The 25,679-nt window shown below is 43.9% G+C and overlaps 1 protein-coding gene across 3 annotated transcripts in view; it reads left to right on the top strand.

The window, feature by feature from the left end:
• The window catches only part of ELP3 (elongator acetyltransferase complex subunit 3), an 84,601-nt gene that overhangs the window by 4,363 nt on the left and 54,559 nt on the right, over positions 1 to 25,679 (top strand). For all 3 annotated transcript variants that reach the window (XM_010708081.3, XM_019613379.3, XM_085218268.1), the window contains 4 exons: positions 1,079 to 1,142; positions 2,767 to 2,835; positions 4,499 to 4,653; positions 22,757 to 22,918. In XM_010708081.3, the coding sequence (XP_010706383.1) occupies positions 1,079 to 1,142; positions 2,767 to 2,835; positions 4,499 to 4,653; positions 22,757 to 22,918 (450 nt within the window). The remainder of the gene's footprint in view (positions 1 to 1,078; positions 1,143 to 2,766; positions 2,836 to 4,498; positions 4,654 to 22,756; positions 22,919 to 25,679) is intronic.

Below are 25,679 nucleotides of genomic sequence, written 5' to 3'. Positions count from 1 at the left end.
CAGCTGCCTAACAGAGCGAGCTGGCTTCATTCTTTCTTTTTTCACATGAGCAACCGTTGTGTTTGAGATGTTGCAGGTAATGACGTACATGAAATCTCTTCAGTCAAATTGCCCAAATTTCGCCAGCAAATTAATTTGACCCTGGTAATTTGGTCATTAATTTTATAACGGTGACAGATGATTTGGGTTGAGTTTGCAGGGCAGGCAGTAAGGAAACAAATCCATTATGCTATGAATGACATATTTCTGGTTTGATGGAGGTGGCGTTTTGGCAGCTCCATTACCTGCCTGTTGGCTGTGTTCAGTACGTGCACTGTCAGCCTTCCTGCCTCAGCTTGTGTTTGACTGCACAATGACTGTAGATGGGCCATTAATCCCATAGCTCTCAAAAGAAAGCTGAGGATACTTCAGGATAAATCTATTTTCCTTTTAATTACTGTCTGCCATCTACCAGTCCTCTCATTGCTAGCAGTCGTGCTGTGATTGCTGTGAGTCTTTCTTGCTCTGTCAAAGAGTTTCAGTTCAACCTGTGAAGACAGCAGTTGTCATTTAATACCAATCATAGAATTGTTTGAGTTGAAGGGACCTTTTAAAGGCCATCTGTCCCACCCCCTGCAGTGAGCAGAGGCACCCACAGCTCCATCAGTGCTCAGAGCCCTGTCCAACCTGCTCCTTGGTGTCTGTAGGGACTGGGTACCACCACCTCTCTGGGCAAGTTGTTTCTGATCATAAAACTGCTCTTTTAAAAATTGAATAATCTGTAACTATTTGTCCAAAACTGAAGTGCAGCTCCCTAACATAATTCCATGTTCCAGAACTGTGCTCACTCTACGTACTGCATCTAATAAGTTTTACCAGCTTGTTTTGCGTGGCCGTAGTCATTTGACAGGTCTGGGTTGGTTTTGACCCCTCATTCTCATTCGTGTTCCCCTGCCTTTCTAATGAGAGTTGGGATTGTCAGAGCAGTGCCTGCTTTGCGTACACCCTTCTGTATTATATCTTGTACTTCAGACAGATAACAGCTGTTGTATCTGCATGAGTTTGATGCCTGTTTTTTTCTGTCTTTTCATATTTGCAGATACTGCCCAGGTGGCCCTGATTCTGATTTTGAATATTCAACGCAGTCTTACACTGGATATGAGGTATTACTTCTGTCTGCCACGATGCTGTGCCTACTCTCTCTATAAGCTTGGGGTAGGCTGCTCATTATTTCTACAAATTCACTCGTGTTTCAAGAATAAGAAACAAAAACAGACTTTGTAAATGCAGAGGCCTAAAGCAGCTAAGCTACAAGACTGCAACTTCGTAGTTATTGCAGCAGTTTGTTTTTTTTTTTCCCCCTGGCCTCTGTTCTGTGTGTACTATGCTATAGAACAGCCTGTGAGTCTGAGCAGGGCAAGTGCTGCTGCTGTACTGCAACTGTGTGGGACCTGCTGGTGTGAGAACAGCTGTTAGCTTGAATTTCCAGCTGTGGTAGGTGATGAGTGAGTAAGAGCAGTTGAAGGTGACATTACTGACTCCCCTGGGGCACGGCTGCGTGCAGCTTGTAGAATCACAGCTAATATTCATTTCAGCAAGAGTTATCAGTCTGTGTCAGATTTTTCCTAACTAAACAGTTCAGCAGAAACATACATGTTTGCCTGTGGCTCTGGAAGGGTCTGAGGGAAGGGTACAGAGAAGGCAGAGCCATATCCCTTCTTGGAGCTGCCCACTGGAAGGATGAGAGACATGTCTGGGAAGATGGAACATTGTGACATAACATAAGAATATTTTAACACGAGGGTCATCAAACACTGCAGTAGGGATGCAGGAGGTTTTGGCATCTCAGTCCTTAATGGTACTCAGACATTAGCTGGACAGTGACCTGAGCATCCTGCGTTACTGGACCTGCTTTCAGTCCTGCCAAACCTACAGGACGCCAAGGTCAAGCTCTGGAAGAGAGCCACTTGTTGAGGTAGTGCCTCTGGAATTCCATCTGTGCCCTTAGATTATCCTAATCTGAGAACGTGTCTCTGTGTCTGCAGTGATATCTCACTGGTACATTTAGTGAGCTAAACCAAAATAGCTCTCTCCTTTTGTCTGCTGAAAGTGTATCAGCAGAAGATGTCATTGTGACTAAGTTATTCTGACTACACAAAAGGCTCACAGCCATTACACAGATACGAAGTTGTAAAATGAGATAAAATGCAGTCTGGGTTAATTTGGTAACTGGTGATGCAGCATCCTTTTAATATGATTTTTTTTTTCAGTGGTTGTTCATTTTTCAATGACTTGAAATTCATTTCTTAAACATTAGCACAAAGCAGAACAATCCTGTATATATGTAGCTGCTTCACAATTCAAGTTGTTTTGGATATGTTTCAGTCATTTGTTTAGTACCATCAGCATGTGGGAGTTGTGCAGGATTAAATGAGTCCTTATTCTTTAGAGCTGTTCATGTAACTGGTATGAAATAACAAGCCAATGCATGATGTGCAGGGTTCTTTAGAACCTTATCTTTGAGGATTGCTGATAGGCTTCCATCAGCCAGTCATATAGAAGGGAATTTAGGAGTTCAAATGAAGGACAGTATTTAGCTTGAGGAGTGTTTAACTGAGCTGTAGAGGAGTGTCCTTGGATAACTGTTGGGCGAGTAAAGAGAATTGAAATGAGCTGCACAGCATCCATTCCTATACCAAAAATTGTCTGTTCTTTTCTTTAACAGTCTTTAATTTCATTAACTTCTTTTCTTTTTTTTTTTCTTAAATTATCTTTGTATTTTTGTAGCCTACATCCATGAGGGCCATTCGGGCTCGGTATGACCCTTATCTCCAGACAAGACATAGAGTGGAACAGGTACATTTTTACAGTGAAAGGGGAGCATGTTGTGTTTGGGATGAAAATGATGATAATGCTTTCAATTGCCCCAAAAGGTCCATGGGATGGGTTGTGATGAGCAGCACTTCTTCCAACTGGAAGCCAATTGCTAGCAGTATACCCCAGCTGTCAATAGAGGTTGGGGGAGATTCAGATTAGATACCAGGAGGAAATTTGCCACAGAGAGAGCAGCAAGGCCCCTGCACTACTGCCCAGAGAAGTGTGGGTGCCCCATCCTTGCAGGTGCCCAAGACCAGGCTGGCTGCAGTTCTGGGCTGCTCAGGGCAGGCTATTGGGACTGGACAGGCTTTGAGGAACCTTCTAACCCAAGCCATTCTGAGGTTCTGTGAGCCTGTGATGGTGGGGACCTCTCTGTGAATGAGCTAGATGTTGGGGCAGAGCACACAGTCACCAAGTACGCAGACAACACAGAACTGAGGGCACCCAGCTGGGAAGTAGCTTGGTAGAAAAGGTCCTGGTGGGCACCAAGCTGAAAGTGAGCAGTGCTGTGCCCTTGTGCAAAGAAGGCCAGCAGCCTCCTGGGCTGCATTGGAAGTGCTGCCAGCAGGACAAGGGAGGGATCCAGCCTCTCACCTCAGTGCTGCTGAAGACATGTTTGCAGGGCTGTGTCCAATTCTGGGCTCCCCAGGAGAAGGCCACGAGGCTCCCTCTGAGCAGGTAGTGCTCATGTGTTATGTGGCTGGTGGAGCACTGACACAGGCTTTGCAGTCTCTGTCCTTGGAGATCCTTGATGCCTGTCTGACCACAGTGCTAAACAAATTGCTGCTTTGAGCAGAGAGCGTGACCTTCACAGATCCCTTTCAACCTCAACTTTTCCATTTTCTGTAAGTCTAAGTCAGCCTGATGGAGCTGTAGGTGTCCCTGCTCATTGCAGGGTTGGAGGGTTGGACCAGAGGACCTCTGAAGGTCCTTTCCAACTCAAACAATTCTATGGTTGATCCCCATAGAGGAATTATTTTCAGACCTCTTATTGTCTAACCCTTGTTTGCACTAGATAACTAACAAATTTTGAACCTCTCATAAGGTGTCATCTTTTTTGAACAGCACTTGATTACTGATGGGAGACAATATTACAACAATATTTGAGAGTTTTTATCCCACTTGCTAGTTCTTGATCATTATTTACGTGTAGAATATATTTCTGAAAGTGCCTCCCAAAATGATTTTTTACTTTTGTCTTCACTGGAGGATTAAAAGATCTGATTTTCAGTCCTGTGATTCTCAGTCCTGTTCCATTTTTTTCCCGATTCTCTTTATCTCCAAATCATTGGAAAATTTGCTGTGGATTCAGTGTAGTCTCCTTTTTCCCCCATAAGCTTTCAAGGCCAATTCTACGTGGAGTGAAGCAGAAGTGAGGAAACTTCCTATGGCTATATCTAAGACAGCTTCAGATTGGAACACTTATAACTACAGTGGCAAGCTGCTGTGCTCAAATTACTCTGCTTTGTCAAGAAAGTCTGTTGCATGGCACAGAGTCTGTACTGTGCACGAAGAATTAACCTCTGGGTTTCTTGAAGGATTGTAAGAAGCCTTTACAAAAGTATTAATGGTTTGTCATTGTAGGGGATAGGACAGTTGTTCAGCTGAGTAATTGGTTCATTTTTCGCTGGTTCTCTTCTAGCTGAAGCAGTTGGGTCACAGCGTGGATAAAGTGGAGTTCATTGTGATGGGTGGAACTTTCATGGCCTTGCCTGAAGACTACAGGGATTACTTCATCCGAAACCTTCACGACGCGCTGTCGGGTCACACCTCCAATAACGTAGCAGAGGCTGTCAAGTAAGGACTTTGGTTTTTGTTAACATAATTATTTAAAAGTATTCTTGAGCTGCTGTAAGAACAGAAGATACGGAATATAAATATTTAGGTCTCATTTTTTGACAGGCAAGATGTATCTCAATATATGTTTAGGCACGGAATATTTATAGCTCAGCTTCCAGCGTTGCTGTGCGCCCTGCGTAGCGCTGTGGTTTATCTGTTTTCTCAGGTACGAAGTGCTAAGCTTTTTCTAATTTTCTGGCATTCCATCTGGACTTCAGCCTTTTATGCCTCATCACCTTGATTTGGAGTTGTGACGAATCACATTGCCATGGGATTTATTGCCTTTCACTGGGAAGGGGAACTGATCCCGGCTTGGAGGGAGGCTGGACGTCAGCTCCCGTAAGGGATGACTCAGCCCAGAGAACGTCACTGCTCTGGAGCTCTGCACCCCTCACACTCTCCAACGCAGTCACCCTTGCAGTGACTGAGTGACAGGGAGATGTTCTTCTCATTTTACAGTAGATGAAGTGAAAATCAGAGGCTGTTTCACGGACGCGTGCTTCGGTTCGTCAGATACACAACTTTCACTGTGTTTTGCAGGGTAGAACTGAGAATTGAAATGAGAAGGATATGATGTTTTGGAGCTGTTAAAACTAGGTGGTCGTCGCTGCTGACAGTCTGAGTTTGTTCACTGCCTTGTTGTCATATCTCAGTGCAGTGGTTTTTCCTTTTGATACTGTCAGCTTCTGAAGCAATCGGTTTTAAAACTGGTTAGGACTGGCCTTTGTCTGGCCTCGTGTCTACCTTCATATTTCAAAGCTGTAATTTCATTTGGTTTTCCTCTGGAGGGCAGCAAACACTTCTGCTCTTTTATTTTTTTCATCATCATAGAATGGCCTGGGTTGAAAAGGAGCACAATGCTCATCCAGTTCCAACCCCCTGCTATGTGCAGGTCAGCAACCAGCAGCCCAGGCTGCCCAGGCCACATCCAGCCTGGCCTTGAGTGCCTGCAGGGATGGGGCATCCACAGCCTCCTTGGGCAATCTGTTCCAGTGCCTCACCACCCTCTGGGTGAAAAACTTCCTCTATTTTTTCTTCCATTATTAGTATCATTATTTTCTCATTCGGTGACCAGACGAAAAATGCTGTGCTGCTCTTTGCAAGAGGACCAATCAAGGCCATAAAATCACCAACAGGTTGGGAAACAAACTGTGTTCTTTCTGCTCTGATTGTGAGCAGCTCATTACGGGAGAGGGGAGGAGTTTGCAGGCTGGCTGTTCAGTTTGGTGCCGTGCCTTTGTGTACCATCAGGATGTGGTTATTCAGTGCTTTCTGCTGCAGGTGCCTCGCTAATATTACTGGAGATGAAACTGCTTTTGGAGTAGTCTGTCCTTTGTTTTGCAGATGACTGAGGAAACTAATTACGACACAGGCTGTGTCACCAAGTAATTTTAGGTGCATATGAAAACAAAGCGCCTCTGAAGTCAGTGTGCTGCCTTGCAAGTACACAGAGCGAGCAACCTGCCCTAACAATGTGGGTTTTCTTATTTTCCAGCAGATAAATAAAGCTATGTTATATATATATATTTTAACATAAAATTCATGTTAAATGCTCAGTAAATGGAGGTATGTGGGAGTCACTCAAGTTGCATTTCGTGAGTATTCTAGAGGCACGAAAATCACGTTTGGGATGAATCAGACCTTTTTAAGCTTCTTACATGCAGCTGTTGTACTGTGGCACTGCAGTGCTGTTTTGTGATGGTCAGTGACACTTGGAATAAATAAATGCAACTTTGCATGTTTCTCTTTGTATTTGAGGGTTCAACCCTTCTCCTTGCAGCTTTCATTAGTAGAAGCCATATTGGTGATATTTTTTGTTGGTATATTTGCCTGTAGCCTGGGATCTGGTCTCTCATCCTTTCTTTTTAATGGGAGTATGGCAACCTTGAAATTTTTCCTCTTCTTCAAAAGAGTTATCTTCAAATTTTGTACAGTGATCTCCTGCATGGGAAAAAGACCTTCAGCCAGGTTGGTTCTTCTAGAAGCATTTTTAATCATGACCTTTGAACAAACCATCATCTACCTATAAAAGCTTCAGTGCCCCTAGCTGCAAACATTTTACCCTTCAGTCCACTCATTTCTTGACTTATCCTAAACTCGTGGTCTGGTTCCACATCAAATGCTATCTTTCCAGTGACCGTGGTAAGCTGACCTTTACTCAATTGTGCAGCATCAAAGGACTCATCCTCTTGACGTAATTTTGAGTTTTTCTTCATAGAATACCTTGTCTTCACCACCCTACTGCAGCATGCAGTCCCAGGTAATCAGATAAAAGGGATGTGACCCCATGTGGTTTCAGCACTGTGACTGCAGCCTGCCTGAAGGTATCTTCTGCTCCTCACAAAGCCAGCACTGCGTGTCTGACTGAAGAAATAAGTCCTCAGAGTGTGTTGGCCCTTGGACTCCTGCAAACGATCTCAGCTGGCTCCTGGCTTGCTTGCAGATCTGGAGTCTTACAGTCAATCAGGCCACGTGGTAAGCCTCACAGCTGGAAAGCCAGCAATGCACACAGGGAGTGAGCTGTCACAGGGTAGTGAGGCTGCAGCCAGCTGCTGTGGGATAAATAAACCTCAAACTCTGAGTGCAGAAATCAGAACCTTCATGGAGTGGCTCAGAACAGTAAGCAAGATTGCTGCTTTAAACTGTTTACTGGGGCAACTAACCTGGGAGATGTAAAGAACTCCCTTCACATCCATATTTATAAAGCAGTAGAAAGATCTTTTTTGTTCATAAATTGACCTGAAGTGAGCTTAGGTATTTTTTTCTTTTTTTCTTTTTGTAATGGATGAGCACAGAAGTGATCTTATTTACGTACAAGAACTGGTCGACCAAAAATGTAATTTCTAAAAGATAAACAGAATCTGTGAGGCTTTCAGATAGAGTCTGTTCCAAAAGGAGGAAAGAAACAAATTCCTTAAGAAAGAGTTGCTGATATTTCTGCACTACCTTCCCATTGAAGCAATGAACACTTTCTAGACTGTTCAGACAGAAGTCTTTACTCAAAGTGCTGTGGTATGCTTCAGAAGCAAGCTGGCCACAGGATGAGGAGAGACTATATCTGCCTTTGCTCTTTGGTGAGGACAATGAAAACATGAGCCATCAAGGTGTAAAATCCACATGCAAATGAAAATAACTTCTCCCCAGCATTTTGCTCCTCTCACCTGACCTGTGAGTCACTGGAGGTGCTGGGCATATTTAACTGCAACTGTGACTCACCACTTAACCCTGGGGGCTGAGCACCTCTTCTCTGAGCCAGGATCTGACTTTTAATTAGTGATTGGGGCTGCAGGAGGACTCAGAAAGGTCCATCTGGACTGCGCTCCCATGCAGCTCCTTGCACTGCAGCTTTAAGCCTGGCTTCTCTCAGTGTATTTAAAATGCTCAGGAAGTATTTGTCAAATGCTGGTTTTAACAGCGTCCTGTTTTTTACTGATGTTCCGTCACCTTGTAAGTCATGTTCCTAGAGGCAAGGTAAGAAGGAATGAAAATGCTGGAGCCTCTCTGCAACATGAGCATCTTGTATACCTGGTATTTAAGTAACGGTATTTGGGCATACAACAGGCTTAAGAACTGTTTCCATAGCAGGTCCATTAACCAAGACTCATTTTCCACCTGAATCAGCCACTGACACCCAGAACAGAGCACAGCTGGCTGTGTTGGGTTCTTTGTGGGACGGCTGCAGCTTCTGATGTTGGCCAACACTAAGTGCCTCTCTGCTCGGGTTTGTCATGCGTTGCTTTTGTCTCTTGGAAAAGACCCAGTAGGTCTTACAGCTTCTATGATTTGTGTTTGCACACTCAGCTGGGCTGGGGAGCAAGCAGCAGTGCTTCCCTTTGTCACAAATGTTTTCGTTGTGTCCCTGGAGATGTTTTGTAGGCATCCTAACAGCCACACTGATCTGGCAGGCTGGAAGCAGATGGATCCAGCTACTTGAGGGCCTTCTCTGAAAGAGAGGATGCAGATTTTAAATAACTGCTCTTTGAGGCTGGGTTACATCTCCAGTTTTAAGACCTGTTAGCCTGTCTGAGGGGAAAAAACCTTCAAACACTGGTGGTTGCAGCAGCACTTATTTGCCCAGGGATGTGTTGGAGTCACCGTCCCTGGAGGTGTTCAAGAACCACAGAGATGTGGCACTGATGGATGTGGGCAGTGGGCTGGGTGATCTTAGTGGTGTTTTCCAACTTCAGTGATTCTGTGGTTCTGTGTTTGGTTTGATATGTGGTGCTCCTGATGCATTCTAAAGCCCATCTGGAAGCTTGAGTGCACCAGGTCAGGAAAACCTATGAAAAATAGGTTTAGCAGATGATGTGCTTTCTTAAAAGATCCATATATTAGAATCAAAGAATTGTAGAATGGTTTGGGTTGGAAGGGGCCTTAAAGATCATCCAGTTCATGTATCAGTAATCATAATAGAAGCTGCAATTTCTCTGCAAGAAATGATGATTGTGCAAGCTGACTGCCTCTGAGCAATTCCTAATCTTGCTTTACAATAGCAAAGAATAAACCCATCTTTAAAAGGTCACTGTTGTCAAAGTTGAGGCCTGCTTTAAATTTCCCATTCTTAAGGCTTGAGGAGTTTTGTAAGATGCAGGTTTCTGCAGAATGTTGCTATAGTTTTAGCAAGGTTTAACTCATCTCCTCTTGGTTGCCTCTTAGGGCACAGTAAGGCTGTGTGGGGTAACAGGTGAGTGAGTTGTGCCTATGCTGCTCACCTTGTGTGTATTTCTCTCTTCCTTCTGTAAGAAACTAGTTCACCATGAATCTTAAGGAAGGAGTTTTAAGCACACATTCCTTCCCTTGGGATTAGCAGTGGCTAAGGAGTACCTACAACCTAGATGGCTCAGCAGGCATATAGTGCTTGTTATGCTGATGTATCTAAATTGTGCTTCCTGAGTATTAATTGGGACTCCAGCAATGATAACTGAGGGCTTTGATTCATGAGCCCCAGCGACTGATGCTGGAGTGATTCTGGAGGTCAGTGTTCTCCTTTATCTACCTCGACCCTCTGCTTCCAAAGCAGTTCTCCACCCATCAGCTGGCAGAGCTCACCCTGTGCCGGATGAATGGAGCTGCAGATTGCCCTGCTGCAAATTGCCCAAATTGGATAGTCAGCTCTCACCTCTTCACTCCCTGTAGTGAGTAGGTGCTGTGACAGGTAAGCTCTTGCAGCTCCGGCACAGACTGCTTTAACTGCTGGTTTAAGCCCTGTTGTATCTGGAATTTGGGCAACTGAGGTGTGGGGGTATTTTGCCTGCTCTGCAGATCCCCTTGTGCAGGCAGAGCAGGGAGCAGATAGCAGGAGGCAGCAACAAATAGCTGTGGCTGTATCCATCAGAGCTCGTCTGTCACATCCCTCCCTTTGCTGTGCCAGGCAGGAGATAACTGGCTGCTGGTTTGGTGCCAGATCATTTACAACAGAGATTCTGCCCAAATTTCCTTTCATTCCCAGAGATTTGGAGGCTGGTTCCTAATGTTTTAGAGAGGTAGGCGGATTTTCTTTGTTTCCAGCTTTTGAAACAACCCTACCATGGTGCAAAAGCAGCATTTGCTGTTAAAACTTGCTTTTTATGGAGAGTATCTACCCCTAAATGCCTTCAGGATGGCTTATATCCTACTGGCAGAATTTGAGGGTGCACCCCAAAGTTAATTGACATTAATAGGTTCCCTCTTATTTCGGCGTTGCTTATTTCCTACTGCAAGACCCCCCTTTTAGCTGCAGAGGTGTGATTTGGAAGATGCAGGAGTGAAAGTCCTTCCATCAGATTGCATCCTGATCTTGCTACGAGTGGCTGTTTATCTTTTTCCTCCCGTCGCTATGGAAAGCGATTGCCTCTCCTGTTATCTGTCCTGTTCAGTATTTCCGCAGCATCTTTTTTCCAGTGTTAAATACTCAGGTTTGTGCTTGAACATTGACTGGGGGTTGCAGGTGGAAGGATCCATCCCCACATGTTTATTCCTAATAGACACCAGAGCTACACCAAATTCAGCCCTATTTGTAACCTGTACTTCTTCTGTGTCGGTGGAAAGGGCCGTAGCGGTCATGACATTGTCAAAGCTAAATAATGAATTTCAGTATGCTTTTTTTTTTTTTTTTTTTTTGTCCATTTTCAGCAAATTACTGCTGAACACCTGCCAAAGGGAATACTTTTCTCCTTTTTGCTGCTTCGCTGCTGCGCGTGTGTAATTTGGCAAGCAGAACAAGTTCTCTGTCGACCCACACTAAAATGCTAATGGTAGGATGGGATCTGAGCAGTCAGGTGGGATTGGAAACTGGGAATGGAGCCGATTCATGGCATGGTCACCTGTATGAATGTAATTTGGACTGTTTATTGTACACTTCTGGTTCATATCTTGCTGCTGGTCCAGAGGTAGTGGCACAAAGAGAAGATGCATCGTGTGTTATATCAGCTTTCTGCCTTAATTTTCTCGGGTGTCTCTGGCACAAAAAGCATCACACCTTCCTGGGCATCACAGAATGAGCCACCCCTCTGCAGGAGGTCGTGCTGCCTGGATTGTGGTGTGGAAGCAGTCCCTGATGGGTGTCCCATGTCCTGGGGACCTCTTGTGTGACCTGTGCTGCTTCTTCTCTTTTTAGCAGAGATTGCTTTCCAATCCAAATTAAAATGTGCTGGTAAAACTGAGCTGCTGTTTCTTGTTCCCTCTGCGATGCTGTGCTTGCCTCATTGATGTTGTGAGCTGAGATCCACTGCCTTTCAACAGCACAAAACTAGTTTCAAAGAAAAGACATTTTCTAGTAATATGCTGATGCAGTATGCATGCAAAAAGTGGCAGGTTTGATCTTCAGTTTCATAGAAAGACGTCATGAAGTGGTTTTCCTTTGACTATTTAGCAGCACAGTGCTATGCAGAGCATGGCTTGTTTGCTTTTGAAAACCACCTGGAATGTAATGCAGTTAATCCTAGAACCATTCAGGTTGGAAAAGACCTCTGAGATCCCCAATCCAACCCCAGCCCACCCCACCGTGCCCACTGCCCACATCCCTCAGTGTCACATCCCCACAGTTCTGGAACACCTCCAGGTTTGGTGACCCCACCACCTCCCTGCAGCTGTGCCACTGCATCACTGCTCTTTATGAGAAGAAATGGTTCCTCATATTCCACCTTTTCTTCACCTCCTCCTATCCCAAACAACTTGTCTAACACAAGTGTCCGTTCACTGGCTTCACTTTGCTTGTAGTCCCTTTTTCCTTGTTTTATGTGGTCTCTGCACTGTATTTATCTCGGTGTGATCCAGGTGTGCCCCTTGCAGGGAGGAGGAGCAGTGGTAGAAAGCTAGAAACTGAATTACTTTTCCAAAGCAGGGTGGAAAATTGCTCATTAAAGATCTGTAGCTGTTGGTTAGAGCTGATGACAGATGACAAATGGAGCCCAGGAAATAACTCTTGGAGTCTGCTGCAACAAGTGTTGTCTTGAACACATTGTTGAGAAAAGGAAAGTACGTTTATTTTTTGTAGCACCTTTTGGAGAGAGATCCTATTGCTGCTTTATAGATGAGGGAGTTAGTTTGGCAAGAGAAGATTAGCTAAACCACAGCTTTTTGCTGGCACTTTTGGCAGATGACTGCTTTTTATTAGCTCTGTTTATAATTTTATTGCTCCGATTCCTGTGTTTCCTCAAAGCAGCAATCAAGCTGTTTTCCTTCCTCGAGCTCAGTTTTTATCAGAATGTCAGGCGGGGGCGAGATGAGCGCTGTGTGACGGGCTGGGTGCAGGAGCTACAAAAGGAGGTCTGCGCTGGCCGCTGCCTTTATGCGGCAGGAGCTCTTAGGGCAGTCAGTTGTCAGAACTGCATGCAGCACAGTGGCAGAAGTGCTGATGTTCCTCAATAACAGCAAGGAAGTGGTTGTTACTAAGAATATGCAACTTTCCCTAGGCCACGGTGAGTCAATATCAGGGCTGAGATTGGAACGGGATTTTTTTTAATACGCATAAGTCTCACCCAGTGCAATCTTTCTCATCAACTGTAGCAAGAAAAGCTTCGACTTCAGTTTAGATTTAATAAAAGAGAATGTCACATCACTCCTTTCATAATTTTAGATCTAAGCGTTTTTCTCCCCAGCCCCTTTTTAGCCCGTGTCTATAACTGCATATTGACTATTCTGCGGTAAGCTGTCTATATAATTATGACTTGATCGTTGTTCATATTGATTTGGTAACAGGCATTTAAATTGTTGTTCTTTCAAGTTTCCCTGAACTAAATTGCACAGCAAAGATGTGAGAAATCAAGAGCCAATCGTGGGCATCTCCCAGTGCGGGTTTGCTATCAGTCTTTGGCTGTATGGAGGAGGCTGATGAGCTGCCTGCATGCCGGTGTCACTCGATGACATCGGTTGTTGCTCGTGGGATGTGATGTCTGCTTCTGTGTGCTTGGATGAGAGGAGAAAGAGACCTAGAGTAAAACATGTCCTATGGGAACGGCAGGTATCGATTGCCTGGTAGAGGTGGAATTTAACTAAAGGTCAAATGAAATTGTATTGAAATTCACATAAGGGACAGTTAAAATGGGGCTAAAAAGCCACTTCTATTTGGATTATATGAAAGATATCAGAAAGACAAAAAAACGACCAAGATGAAGTATTAACCAAATGCAGCCAACAGCTACACCTTCTGCTTTTCTTCCTCTGTGTGGATCAAGGTTGCCATGCTGCAAAGGGCTGATGCTTATAGCAAAAAATGAGATTCTGCAACCTGCAGCCTGGCCCTGGAGGTGTTCGAAGACCAGGTTGGATGGGGCCCTGGGCAGCCTGGTCTGATATTAAATGTGGAGGTTGCTGGCCCTGCATGTGGCAGGGGGTTGGAGCTTCATGATCCTTGAGGTCCCTTCCAACCTAAGACATTCTGTGATTCTGTATTTAGGGTTTATCCTGTGTTACTGGACAGAATTTCCCAAATTGTTCATAAGAAATGCATTTGGTTCTTTCTAAAACTTGATAGCTTGAAGCATATCCAATTTTCTTGCATTGTACAGAATGTGTTTTTTTTCCAAGCTTTGCTTCTGCACAAATAGGCAAGTGGTTTTGAAAATAATGCTGTTTGGAGTTGGTGGCTCTCATGTGTGGGCTTTTTTCCCCACTTCTGAAGACATCTACATGGTTTGGGTACCCTGGGAAGGTATGTGGTTACTGTTTTCTTTTTCAAGTGCTGAAATTCAAAGCTATTTTCTTTTTTCAAATAGAAGAGCTCTAGTGTTTGGCACAGGAAGTCTTACCTTGCAGGAAGCCCAGGTCTTCATAGTGCCTTCAAGCTTCTGATCATCTTAATCACTTAGAGAACCATTAAGGTTGGAAAAGACCTCTGAGATCACCAAGTCCTACCCCAACCCATCCCCACCAGTGTCTACATCCCTCAGTGCCACATCCCCACAGTTCTGGAACACTTCCAGGCTGAAGCACTCAGCGTGGCATGTTGGGCTACCTGCATCATCCATACATGTGATGGATGTGGTGTGGGATTTGTACTATTTTAACTAACATTCATATATTAGTCTGAAATGTAAAGTATTTGGCTTATGATGAAGGTTGGATGGAGTTGGCAACCCTATCCGTGGCATGGGGTTGGAATTGCATGGGCTGTTTGAAATGGCCCAAGGTTTCAATGGAATTTCTAGGTTGTAGTGGTTGTCTTTGAAGTGTTTGATAAATATGTGAGAGTTCATGTGGATTTCCCAAATTGAGGTTTTTCACTGAAGCCTCCTGAAGATTGTGGGGTGAGATTAAAGGTCTTGCGTGCATTAATGATTATAAAAAGTTGAGAGGGAATAAGTCATCATTTTTTACAACAGAAGAAAGTCATTAGTTGGTGTCCCAGAAGAATCTGTGCGTGTACCTGCTGGAGACAGGCTTAAATAATTTGAAAAAGGTTGATGCCAGAATTCAGTGTGATGCTGGATTCTTTGCAGCAGTAACAGCAAGCTGCTTGCAGGGAGTTGTAGAAGGACTTCTCCATGCTGACTGGGTGGGTGGGGAGGGGACAGGTGAGAATCTGCAGATGAAGAACAGTGTGTGTAAGGGTTCTTGTTTTACTGCAGGACAACAAGCTTCAAGTTGGCCAGAGCTACCCAGGAGCCATGTAACCATGAGAAGGACAGGCATGTGATTCAGTATTACTTAAAGGAGCAGCTCAGTGTGAGGAATTAGAATGAAGAGAATTGGGAGAGCGGAATGGGAAATACTGTTATGCTTCTGCATTGTTCAGCAATGTCTCCTTGAGCTTCAGCAGGGGTCAGCTTGAACTGTGCTTGGTTCTTCTTTTTAACATTTAGGCAGGGGGAAGGAAAATGATACTGGGGGGGAAATAGCAGAGAGTGATACAATAGAGGGTCTGCAAAGTCTTGCCTGTCGTGGAGGTCAGATGATTATTGATCATCTCCTACAGCTCAAGGACTGGGACCTTCAGATGAAATGGGAATTCAGGATGAAGGTGGCACTTCTGCATTGGAATGCACAGCTGGGCTGTGGGGAGGGATTGAACACATCTGTGGGAAAAAAGACTGTGCAGAGCTGCCAAGTGCTAATGATACCTACTACTACAGACATCCCTAGAGAGAAAATCGGAGGTATTGTAGGAAAGCACCACCGCAGCTTTCCCTGCTTGTGCTGCAAGCAGCCATCGTTGGATGGAGAGCTGGGCATAGCCAAGCTTTGGGCTTGCTCAAGGGACTGTCGGTGTTACTGGGGCTCATTGCTCCCCCTCTGGAGCAGGTCAGTGTGTTAGTGGTGTTCCGGCTGCTGTCTGAAGGCGGCTCCATTGGCTGCAGTGCCAGGAGGCTGGCACTCATCCTACTGCCTGTGTTCTGCGAGAGGCATGAAGAGTTCAGCCTCCAGTGCTGCCACTTGGCTCTGCTCACCGAGACAGGTTTGAGAGGGGCAGAGAGCTAGCAGAAGGGAGGAGGAGATAAGCACTCTCCTTCCCATTTAAGGCTTATTTCTAGGATGTTTTTTTCCCTCAAACCTTTAGCTTTGACAGAGAGGGAAAACAGAGGTTGTAACTTGGCTCTGGGTAGAGCCATGCATATGCAATTTTTCTTGTTCGAAATATTTCACTCTAGCATATCCTTATTCATCCTGGTGCTTTCAGTTACAGCTTGCTAGTAATTTGTAGCTGGCAAAGACATGATCTGTATTGCTGTTGCCTTGAACGTGATGGATGGGAGCTCACAACATCAGGCACTGATGTCAGAGGTCCTGTCAGGGTTCCTGCTCACAGCCTTTTTTATTTTTACCTCCTGAGCTAAGAAAAGTCTTTCAGGCCCTCTCACGTGCCCTTTGGGAACACCTTATGGTGTTGAAAATAATCTTGCATGAGGCCCTTCACTCGTTTCTCCTTCACCCACAGTGAAGGGTCTTTGAAAGTTGTGAGTGATGCAGAAATAAACCCAGAAGGACCACCACCTCCTCCATAGCAGCACTGGTACCTCTTTGTTGCAGATAGGTGTTGAAGCAGGAGGGAGCAAAACTGCCTGTTAGTGGCGGAGTTATGCGTTAGTGGCATTTAGGGGAGAAGAAAAGAGAGAAATATTATTCTAGCAGATATAAATACTGTTACATTATCAAAATTGGGAAGTTATATTTCAGTCAGTAAATTATTTTAGGTAACTAAGTTTTTCAGCCTGTGAGAACTGAACCTTGTGGAACTGATGCTGTTAAGAAACCACAGCAGTATCTCATACTCCTGGTAGTGGTGATAAAGGAAACTCTGAAATGCCGTAATGAAAAGGGAGCTCTATGAGGCCAAATAACTGGAAGTTGAACACTCTGAAATATCTGCTCTGGGCAGTCATCAAAAATGCAACTTCTGAAAGATGCCTGGTGAGTGAGCTGCCACCTCTTTTGTTTACTAGCAGGAAATTGTAGATGCTGAATTAATTACTCTAGCTGTGTTTCAGAGATTGGCATAGTAATAGAATCATAGAATGGCCTGGGTTGAAAAGGAGCACAATGCTCATCCAGTTCCAACCCCCTGCTATGTGCAGGTCGCCAACCAGCAGACCAGGCTGCCCAGAGCCACATCCAGCCTGGCCTTGAATGCCTGCAGGGATGGGGCATCCACAGCCTCCTTGGGCAACCTGTTCCAGTGCCTCACCACCCTCTGGCTGAAAAACTTCCTCCTCATATCTAACCTAAACCTCCCCTGTCTCAGTTTAAAACCATTCCCCCTTGTCCTATCACTATCCATCCTCATAAATCAAGCAGAGCTATTACAGATCAAGAAAAAGGAGGTAGTTAGAGAGCAGGTAAGCACGTGGTGTGTTGGGTACTTGTGTGTTTTATCAGCAGTTTGCTCTTCAGAAGCCATCAGTGTCACTTTTTTTGTCTAAATTCCATCTATATAAATGCCATTGCCTGTCTGGAGCACTTGCAGTTCGGGGTTCCTCTGGGCAATGCTTCTTATAGTCAAAGGCACTGTTGGGACTGGGCTGTGGAATATGGAGCACCATCTTTTGTGGAGGCTGCTGCTGCTGAGTCATTCGCTAGCAGTGATGCTGATCAAGTAGTATGAGCAGCATCATTATTTACTCCATCTTCATCTTCAGCATGGTTTCCTTTGACTTCCGAGGTCACACTGGAGTATCTGGCAGGGGATTGTTGGGCTGGATGAGTTTTTCTACATCCTTCCCTTACTTCCATGCAGACAGGTACACCTAAAAGCTCCTTGCTCTTGGTGATGGGTTCCCTTTGGTGCTGCCCTTTAACTGTTTCTGCAGTTTCTTGTACTTCTGCTTTTGCCTCTCTCTGTACCTCCTTTCATGTACTTTCCTACTTTGAAACTTATAAAGCAAAGAAGTGGTTTAAGGGTGTGTGATTACCACGCTGTGCACGCAGAGTGTTGAGCTGCTTGCTTGATTCTTACAGTTTTTCTTTCCTGGGCTCACTGGGACAAGGCGAATCTCTCTGTACTGAATGGCATCCTGCCACTGGTGCCAGCCAGGGAGTTCAGATGCTGCTGTAGTGTGGATTTGTAAGTAATTGATTCTTTGACGTTTGGGTCTCATAGCTGATGAGGCTTTTGTCTCTAGACCAAAGTTTAATCGAGAGAGAGCAGAGGCTTTGTTAAATGAGTTGTTTTATGCCAGGGCTGTGCCATCTGTTTTTTCTCTAAATGAGAAAGTACCTGCAACCCTATGTCAAACTGCTGCGTCTGGTGGAGAGGTGGGTACTTTCTGATCTAAAATCCCTGCTTTTTAAGAGGCAGATTCTGATTTCAAGCTCTATTTTATGTGCCAGCTTTGTCTGAAAATATGCTCAATTATTCTCTAATGATTAAAATGAATAATCTCTCCTGCATTTCATCTTGATTCAGACAGTTCTCTAATCACACTGAAAACTCACTTAACTCCAGCTATGTCTGTGCTAATCTGAAAGTTTCTCTGGATCTCATTTCCTTCATTTGTAAGGCATCTATTTTATTTGCACAATTCAGCAGTATGGTTGGTCTGTTATTAAAATTACCCCCCTGTAATCTTGTGCTATCTTGATTTCTGATTGTTCTTGCAGTGTGACAGATTTTCAGTTCTTACTTCAGCATTGCACAGGTAACAAATAAGACTATTCCAAGGAAGGAGAAGTACTGTGAGGTGTTTGCTGGTTGTGAAGTTAAAACTCCTTTGCACTCTTAGGTTATGGAAGAAATCCACATCACAAATCATAGAATCACAGAATCACAGAATGGCCTGGGTTGAAAAGGCCCACAATGCTCATCCAGTTCCAACCCCCTGCTATGTGCAGGTCACCAACCAGCAGACCAGGCTGCCCAGAGCCACATCCAGCCTGGCCTTGAATGCCTGCAGGTATGGGGCATCCACAGCCTCCTTGGGCAACCTGTTCCAGTGCCTCACCACCCTCTGGCTGAAAAACTTCCTCCTAATATCCAACCCAAACCTCCCCTGTCTCAGTTTAAAACCATTCCCCCTTGTCCTATCACTATCCACCCTCACAAACAGCCGTTCTCCCTCCTGTTTCTGTGCTCCCTTCAAGTACTGGAAGGCCACAATGAGGTCTCCCTGGATCCTTCTCTCCTGTAAGTTAAACAAGCCCAGTTCCCTCAACCTTTTCTCCCTTTCCTACCACCAGAATGAACCTGCAAACCTTGTGGACTTGTGTATATGAGACCATCCCGAGGGGCTGGAGTTCTCAACTTCCTGAGTTCATCTAAGTTTTTAGGTTTTTCCTTGTATCTCTTCCTTTGGTCGTTGGTTAATGATGGCTTTGCTCACCTTGACCATCATCAAGGTCATCTTAAGCTCTCGTGACTGAGTATCCTGAAGCCACTCTTTTTGGAGCTGTAGATATCAGCTTTTCAGCCTCTCTGCCTAGTTGGATAGCATCTGTTCCCTATTAATATGCTCTTTGGCTAGCATGCCATTCCTGCAGGATATGTGGCTAGATGTCTGTTGTTTTTAAAGATTAAGCAAAAGCAAATCCATCATTTCTATTATCATGATAAGTTACTGTATGCTGTTAGTGAGCTTACAGGGCTTTTTGGAACATTAAAGTGTAATATGCCTAAACTTCTCCAAGAGATTTGGCTCGGTGCAGTGAGATATCTTCACATTAAGAAAAGGAAGACAACAACATGTCACTGATTGCATTGGTTTTCAAAACAGGCATAGCAGAAAATTATTCTCATTGACCTGAATGATTTCTAATAGGATTCTGTTGTTTTTGCCTCTGGGCCTTGTGTTTAATACTTGTGTTAAAATAGTAATTTCTGAGGGTTGGCAGATGCTATCAATATCAGAGATGGGCAAATAAGGGATAAATCTGTATCCTATAGTAAGTTGTCTATGAGCAAGCCGGCTACTTTATTATGGGAAAATGTAAAGCTGTTTTTCTAGGAATGGTGCAGGATTCTATTCCGAGAAGCAGCGAAATATCTAGAAAAGACTTTGGAGTTAAGTCACATTATCATGAGCTTTCTGTATGATTCAGCAGCCAAATTACCCTTGACTGTATAAATAGTGGAAAATTGGATAGGAATAGGCAAATTATATTCCATCTGGATTTAGTACTGGTGTGTCTGCAGAGTTCTCTGGCTGTTTTTGATATCAGAGGCAACAGAAATGCTTAAAAACTGGCGACAGTGCTGAGAAAAGGCATGAAAATGATGCAGAGATTATAGTAGATGCTCTTAATGAATGATATACAGAACTCCTTGAGTCCAACCTGACAACCTGATAACTGCTACAAGGGCAGTGCAGTTGAGCACGATTAATTTAGTGGATTTCTGGAATGCATTACGGTGATGTGTTGAAATAGACCTTGCATGAGCCAACTGGGAGAGCTGCTCTCCTGGATCTGCTGCTCTGGGAGAGCTGAGGGACAACTTTCAGGTTCAGGTTGGATAGTAGGAAACATTTCTTCTCAGAAAGAATGGTGCTGTGCTGGTACAGGTTGGTTTTAAATAGTATTTCCTGCCCCTTTCAGGTCTCTGAGCTCCCTTCTGTAGTTCACCGTTGGCCCTTTCTATAAAAGCCTGGCATTCAATGTATTTAGTATTAAATTTCCAACAGAAGACAGTTGCTCTTTTTGCAAAAGGAAAACATGCTGAGTATCCAAATGAGTGTTTAAAGTTCAAAAGTCACAAAGAGGGAGAACAAAAGTCAAATTTATTTTTCCCTGTTCGAGAAATGATAAAAATGTGTTGCCAGAACTGCCCTCGGGTGCTTGACTGTCACATGTTTTTCTCTCTTTTCTATTTAGCTGAAGGGAATCTGTAGTCTTCATCACATATGGACCACTCGATTCAAGCTTTTATGCTAGTAAAATGAAGTATTAGACTGCACTCTTTCTCCTTACCAGCGTTGTTCTGCAAAGCCTTAGAGGCATTAAACCTAAAGCCAGTGTTTGGCTGGGATCAGCTCTGTCTTTGCAAGCATCTCCTGGTTAATGCTTTGATTCCATGCAAGGAAGCTGCTGGGTCCCCAGGAGGTGCAGGGAGAGCTGGAGCACGTGTGGCTCAGGCTGGGAATGTTTGCTACTGAGAGAGCATACCAATCTGCAGGTGTTCATTACTTTCCTCAATCACAGAATCATTCAGATTGGAAAAGACCTCTAAGATCACCAAGTCCAACCCCAACCCATTCCCTGTGCCCACTGACCACGTCCATCAGTGCCACATCCCCCAGTTCTTGTGTTCCTTTTCTAATCCCAGGTAAGACCCACTTCTTGCAGCATAGACAAGGCAGCTTTTGCAGCCGTGGCACCAGACTTTCATCCTGCTGGTACTCTTAGTAGATGCTATAGTTTGGGGTCTGTTGGTGAACGTTGGATTCAGCATTTTATAACTGTCATCAATTTGCTCCAGGGGGGGAAATATAATTACTTTTGCCTCCCCTCTGTATTTCTAGCCATGATCGCAGGTGCTTAGTACAAACACATTTCATTTGGTGTAATGGGTGAGTTATCTGGTGACCTTTTTTTTCCCTTATCTAAAACTTGTCTTTTTTTTTAAAATTATTTGGAAACAAAATGTCTTTAAAAATAAGCATTTTTTGATCTGCTGTTAATGAATCACACTTTAGCAATGTTTTCCCTGACATGATAAACAGTGTTCTGGTAGTCTGTCAGATTAGTGAGCCACAAACTCTGAAATGTTTTATGCCTTTTTTGAGATGCTGGTGTTGACAGCCATTATAGTCTACCCCCCAAATATCTTAGGCTTTATCAGTCTGAATGGAATTAATATTTTTGCTTTGGGATCTGAATCCACATGTTTTTTTTTTTTCCTTTTCTTTTTGTGATAGTTTTCTGTTATCATATTGGACCTCCGTCATGCTGAAACTTAAACTCTGAAGCTTTCCAGCCATCCAGAGCCAGCAATCAGTTGATGAATCCTTATGAAATACCTAATAACAGCCTGAAGCTAGTCATCCTTGTGATTTTAGTGTGCAGCATTCTTTCAGGTATCAGCATAACATCTCTCTTACTCAAGATGTCCTCTTCTCAGTGACATTTAATGTGAATACTGAGATTTTCATCATTTGGGACCATTAAAGAGGCCAGTATGCTTCTCAGAGAGTCACTGTTAATCCTGCCCACATCAGGTTTGGGACTTATCCAGATTATATCTGCAGTTCCAAATGGCTTCAAAAGAATCATAGAATCACAGAATGGCCAGGGTTCATGAGGGAAGGGACCTCAAGGATCATGAAGCTCCAACCCCCTGCCACACGCAGGGCCACCAACCTCCACATTTCAGAGCAGCCCAGGCTGCCCAGGGCCCCATCCAACCTGGCCTTGAACACCTCCAGGGATGGACGGGGCATCCACAGCCTCTCTGGGCAGCTGTTCCAGCACCTCACCACTCTCCTAGTAAAGAACTTCCCCCTGACATCCAACCTAAATCTTCCCTCCCTCAACCTAAAACCATTTCCCCTGATCCTGCAGTTATCTACCTTTCAAAGAGTTGACTCCCCTCCTGTTTGTAGGCTCCCTTTAGGTACTGAAAGGCTGCAATGAGGTCACCCCGCAGCCTTCTCTTCTCCCTCAGCCTGTCTTCGTAGGGGAGGTGTTCCAGCCCTCTGATCATATTCATGGCCCTCCAAAACAGGAAGTTTTCTTCTTAATGTGTATCTTCCCTGTGCTGCAGTCCTCTGTTACACAATCACTGTATTCTGCTGGAAAGGTGACTACTATGTTAGGGACAAGTGCAGTGCTTCTTACATTGAAATGAATATGACCCCTGCTGATGATGTAGGAGATTGTGTTGATTTATGGTTTCCTGGTGTGAACTTTGTTTCAAGTCTGCTTTGGATTCCTATTTTCTTTTGTTTTATTCTCTCACAGGTCAGTAACTTACCATTTGTCATCAGCAGAGGATTGTTACACTAGCTGGAACAATTAGTCTCAGTTAGACATCCAGTGATAAATGGGGTGGATGGGGAAAAAGGCTACCAATGAGTTTTGTTCCACCGTTAGGCTTCAATGAAGCTGGGAGCATGCACCTCACTCAGAAACAGGGATGATGTATGTAGTTTTCATGGACCACTCGGTATGTTTTCAGAACGGGACTTCCCAGTTTTAATAGAGGATGGTTTTGTTGCAGGTATTCTGAACGAAGCTTGACCAAATGCGTTGGGATAACCATCGAGACCAGACCAGATTACTGCCTGAAGCGCCATTTGAGCGACATGCTGTCCTATGGCTGCACGAGGCTGGAGATCGGAGTGCAGAGTGTGTATGAGGACGTGGCCAGGGACACCAACAGGTGGGAAGGAGCTTTTTCAGCTCATTGCATGCTTTCTGGAAGCAAGTCTTAACCTGTTTATTTGCACACCCGTTTAAGATTGATATCGAAACACTCGTGCTGTTTCCATATATCTGTTAAGAAAAAATAAACTGCAGTGGATTCATGGAATTTGTTGTGGTGTTGTGTAGACCATGGCTTGAGAAAAAAATAGAGGTTTGTGATATTTTATTTTAAACTTATGATCTCTTCCTGTAGTGTATATTTCTCTTTTTTTTTTTTCCTTCTTTTTTATTGCTTCATAAATAAATGCAGTATTGTGAAGTAGAAAATATGCCCGGAGAGAGCTTGTAGTTCTTGTTCTACATAATTCACAACTTTTTAGTCTTGAGTAGATACAATGTGGTATCATCTGCTGTAGGTCCATCACTAGCCAGCAGCCTCTTCTCTGTACCAGATACCTTATTGGAGGGATGACATTGGCAAGTACAGTGGATAGGGCACATCCAAAACCAGCACCTATTGATGAATGAACCACAGTCATTCTAGGTATATGGGACTTTTAGGGATAGCAAAATATGTTCACAGGAAGCTTGTGATTTATTCCTCATAATCTCTGACCTGTAGCCAAAAGCACAGTTGTCCTACGTAGGAGTGAGCACAATACAGTCTTCATCCCATCCCTTACAGGCAAGAAAGCTAATCTTTTTTTTTTTTTTTCCCCCCCACTGCAAGTCTGATAATTCTGTAGATATTTTGAACGAAGTGATTGTTCTCTTGATTGTTTTTTTCACTTGAGACACTCGTACAACTTGCCTTCCTTCTTATTGTGTATTCCAGTCACCTAGCAAAGACCTTTGATAACTGTAATCATGCATAATGACAGATGAAGCGTGGTTCAATAAGCAGAACACATTTTTGATAATACTCACCTTAAAGGCAGTAGTGCAAAACTGAAAATGTTGGACATTTTCTTTTAGAGCCTTAAGGTAAGAATCCGAAATGAGTTTCTTCCTGTGGGTTTAGCTGTAGTTTCACTTGTTTGTGGAAGTGCAGGAAATCACTGCTATGAAACAGTCAGGCTACAGGACTCAGTAGAGAGGAATGGCCATTAATTGAGCAGCCCAAGAGTTAGCAGCTAACACTTATAGGTAGTGCTTTTCTCCTGTAGATGTCAGAGCTTTCCAAAGGAAAAGATCCACGCTAGGGAATTTGGCTAGATCTCGCTCTTAGGCTGGATGTATCTGCTAATGGTTACTACTGACACATCATAAATTTAAGAAATCATTTCTTTTAAGCTTCTTTTTTCACAAGCTTCTTTTAAAGATGTCCTGTCCTGAAGCGGAACTGTGAAGCTCCACTTAGCTCTCACTGCAGTCATCTTCAGCTTTCCTACAGCGTGCTAGATCAGAGCTGATGCCATAAATCATTCAAAGCTTTATGTCACTTCTGGCTTGTGAATTGCCTAATGAACCCTTGCTTTCCTGCTGATGAACCAGAGGAACAATGAAGTTGTATATTACTATTTCACTCTGAAATAATCTTGTATAGAATTACATTTCTAAAGATTTTTGGTGTTTTTCAATCCTGCTTGCAGATTTCCTAAAAGACTTTGCAGGCTCTCCCAGGGCAGACAAAATACAGGCTGTCATTCATGCATCTTGCTCCAGTGTTTTTGAACAATGTATTGGAATATACTTCTAGAGAAGGGTGATGCAAGTTTCTCTTTCTTTTGAAATGACCTCATTTTGCTTCTGTTCTTCTACTTTGTGGGGGATGTGTTTTGCTTTAAACTTTTAATATTTTGCTTGTAGCAAAATGTCAGATTACAACCAATTAGGCTAACTGTTTGGAAATTACTTTCTATTATGTTCCATAAGTCATTAGTGAGGTTTTTGAGTGCCTTGGGTGGCTGTGAGGCAGAAAAAATATTCAAGAACAGATCTAGGCATCAAATAATCAAGTTATTGATGCAGCTCAGATTCCACTTCTAATAAGAAAATAATTTTTATTTATGAAGCAAGTCTCCCATTTACTCCCCTCAGGCTACTCAAGGTCTTGAGTAATTCTGTCCTTGAACAGTCTCAGAAAATACTGTAATACTTCTGAAAAAAAAATCATTAATAAAAGTACAGTCATAAAACTACAGGTAGAGATTTAACAGAGGCAGAATATATAGGTAGAGAGAAAGAGAGGAAGAGCTACTTAAAACCAGGGAAGTAGCTGTTTGATTTTGTAGAATCCTGGAATCGTTAAGGTTGGAAAAGACCACTAAGTTGATCACGTCCAAATGTCAACCCATTCCCACCATGCCCATTGACCATATCCTTAATGATTGGCTAACATTAGGTATCAGCAGAAAGTGTGCTTTTGTAGAGATGCCCCACTGCACTGATTTTTCACCAAAAGACCTTTGAGTAGAGGAAGAGCCACCTGCTGAGCTGTGCTGTTGAGAAGGGGTGAACTGGTTGGAAGGTGTGATGTTAAGGAAATGGCAACTGGAAGAGAAAGAAAGTAGCAGATGCTGACAGATAGACGTCTCCAGAGATGTCAGCCAGTGCTGGAAGAGCCTGGACAAGATCAGGAACAAGGACTTGTTTCCATCGTGGAAAGGCTGGTCACCTGGGGTGGGAACCTCCCTGGAGCTGTGTTCAGTGATTCTCACTGCTCCATGGAGGCTTCCAAGAAAGTGGCACTTTGGGACATGGTTAATGGGCGTGGTGGGGATGAGTTGGTGCTTGGACTTCATGATCTTAGCGGTCCTTTCCAACCTTAATGATTC

This window comes from Meleagris gallopavo, chromosome 2 (assembly GCF_905368555.1).
Source record: "Meleagris gallopavo chromosome 2, MGAL_WU_HG_1.1, whole genome shotgun sequence".
Classification (NCBI taxonomy): domain Eukaryota; kingdom Metazoa; phylum Chordata; class Aves; order Galliformes; family Phasianidae; genus Meleagris; species Meleagris gallopavo.
The sequence above is the reverse complement of the archived record's forward strand: the minus strand, read 5'-3'. Positions and strand labels throughout refer to the sequence as shown.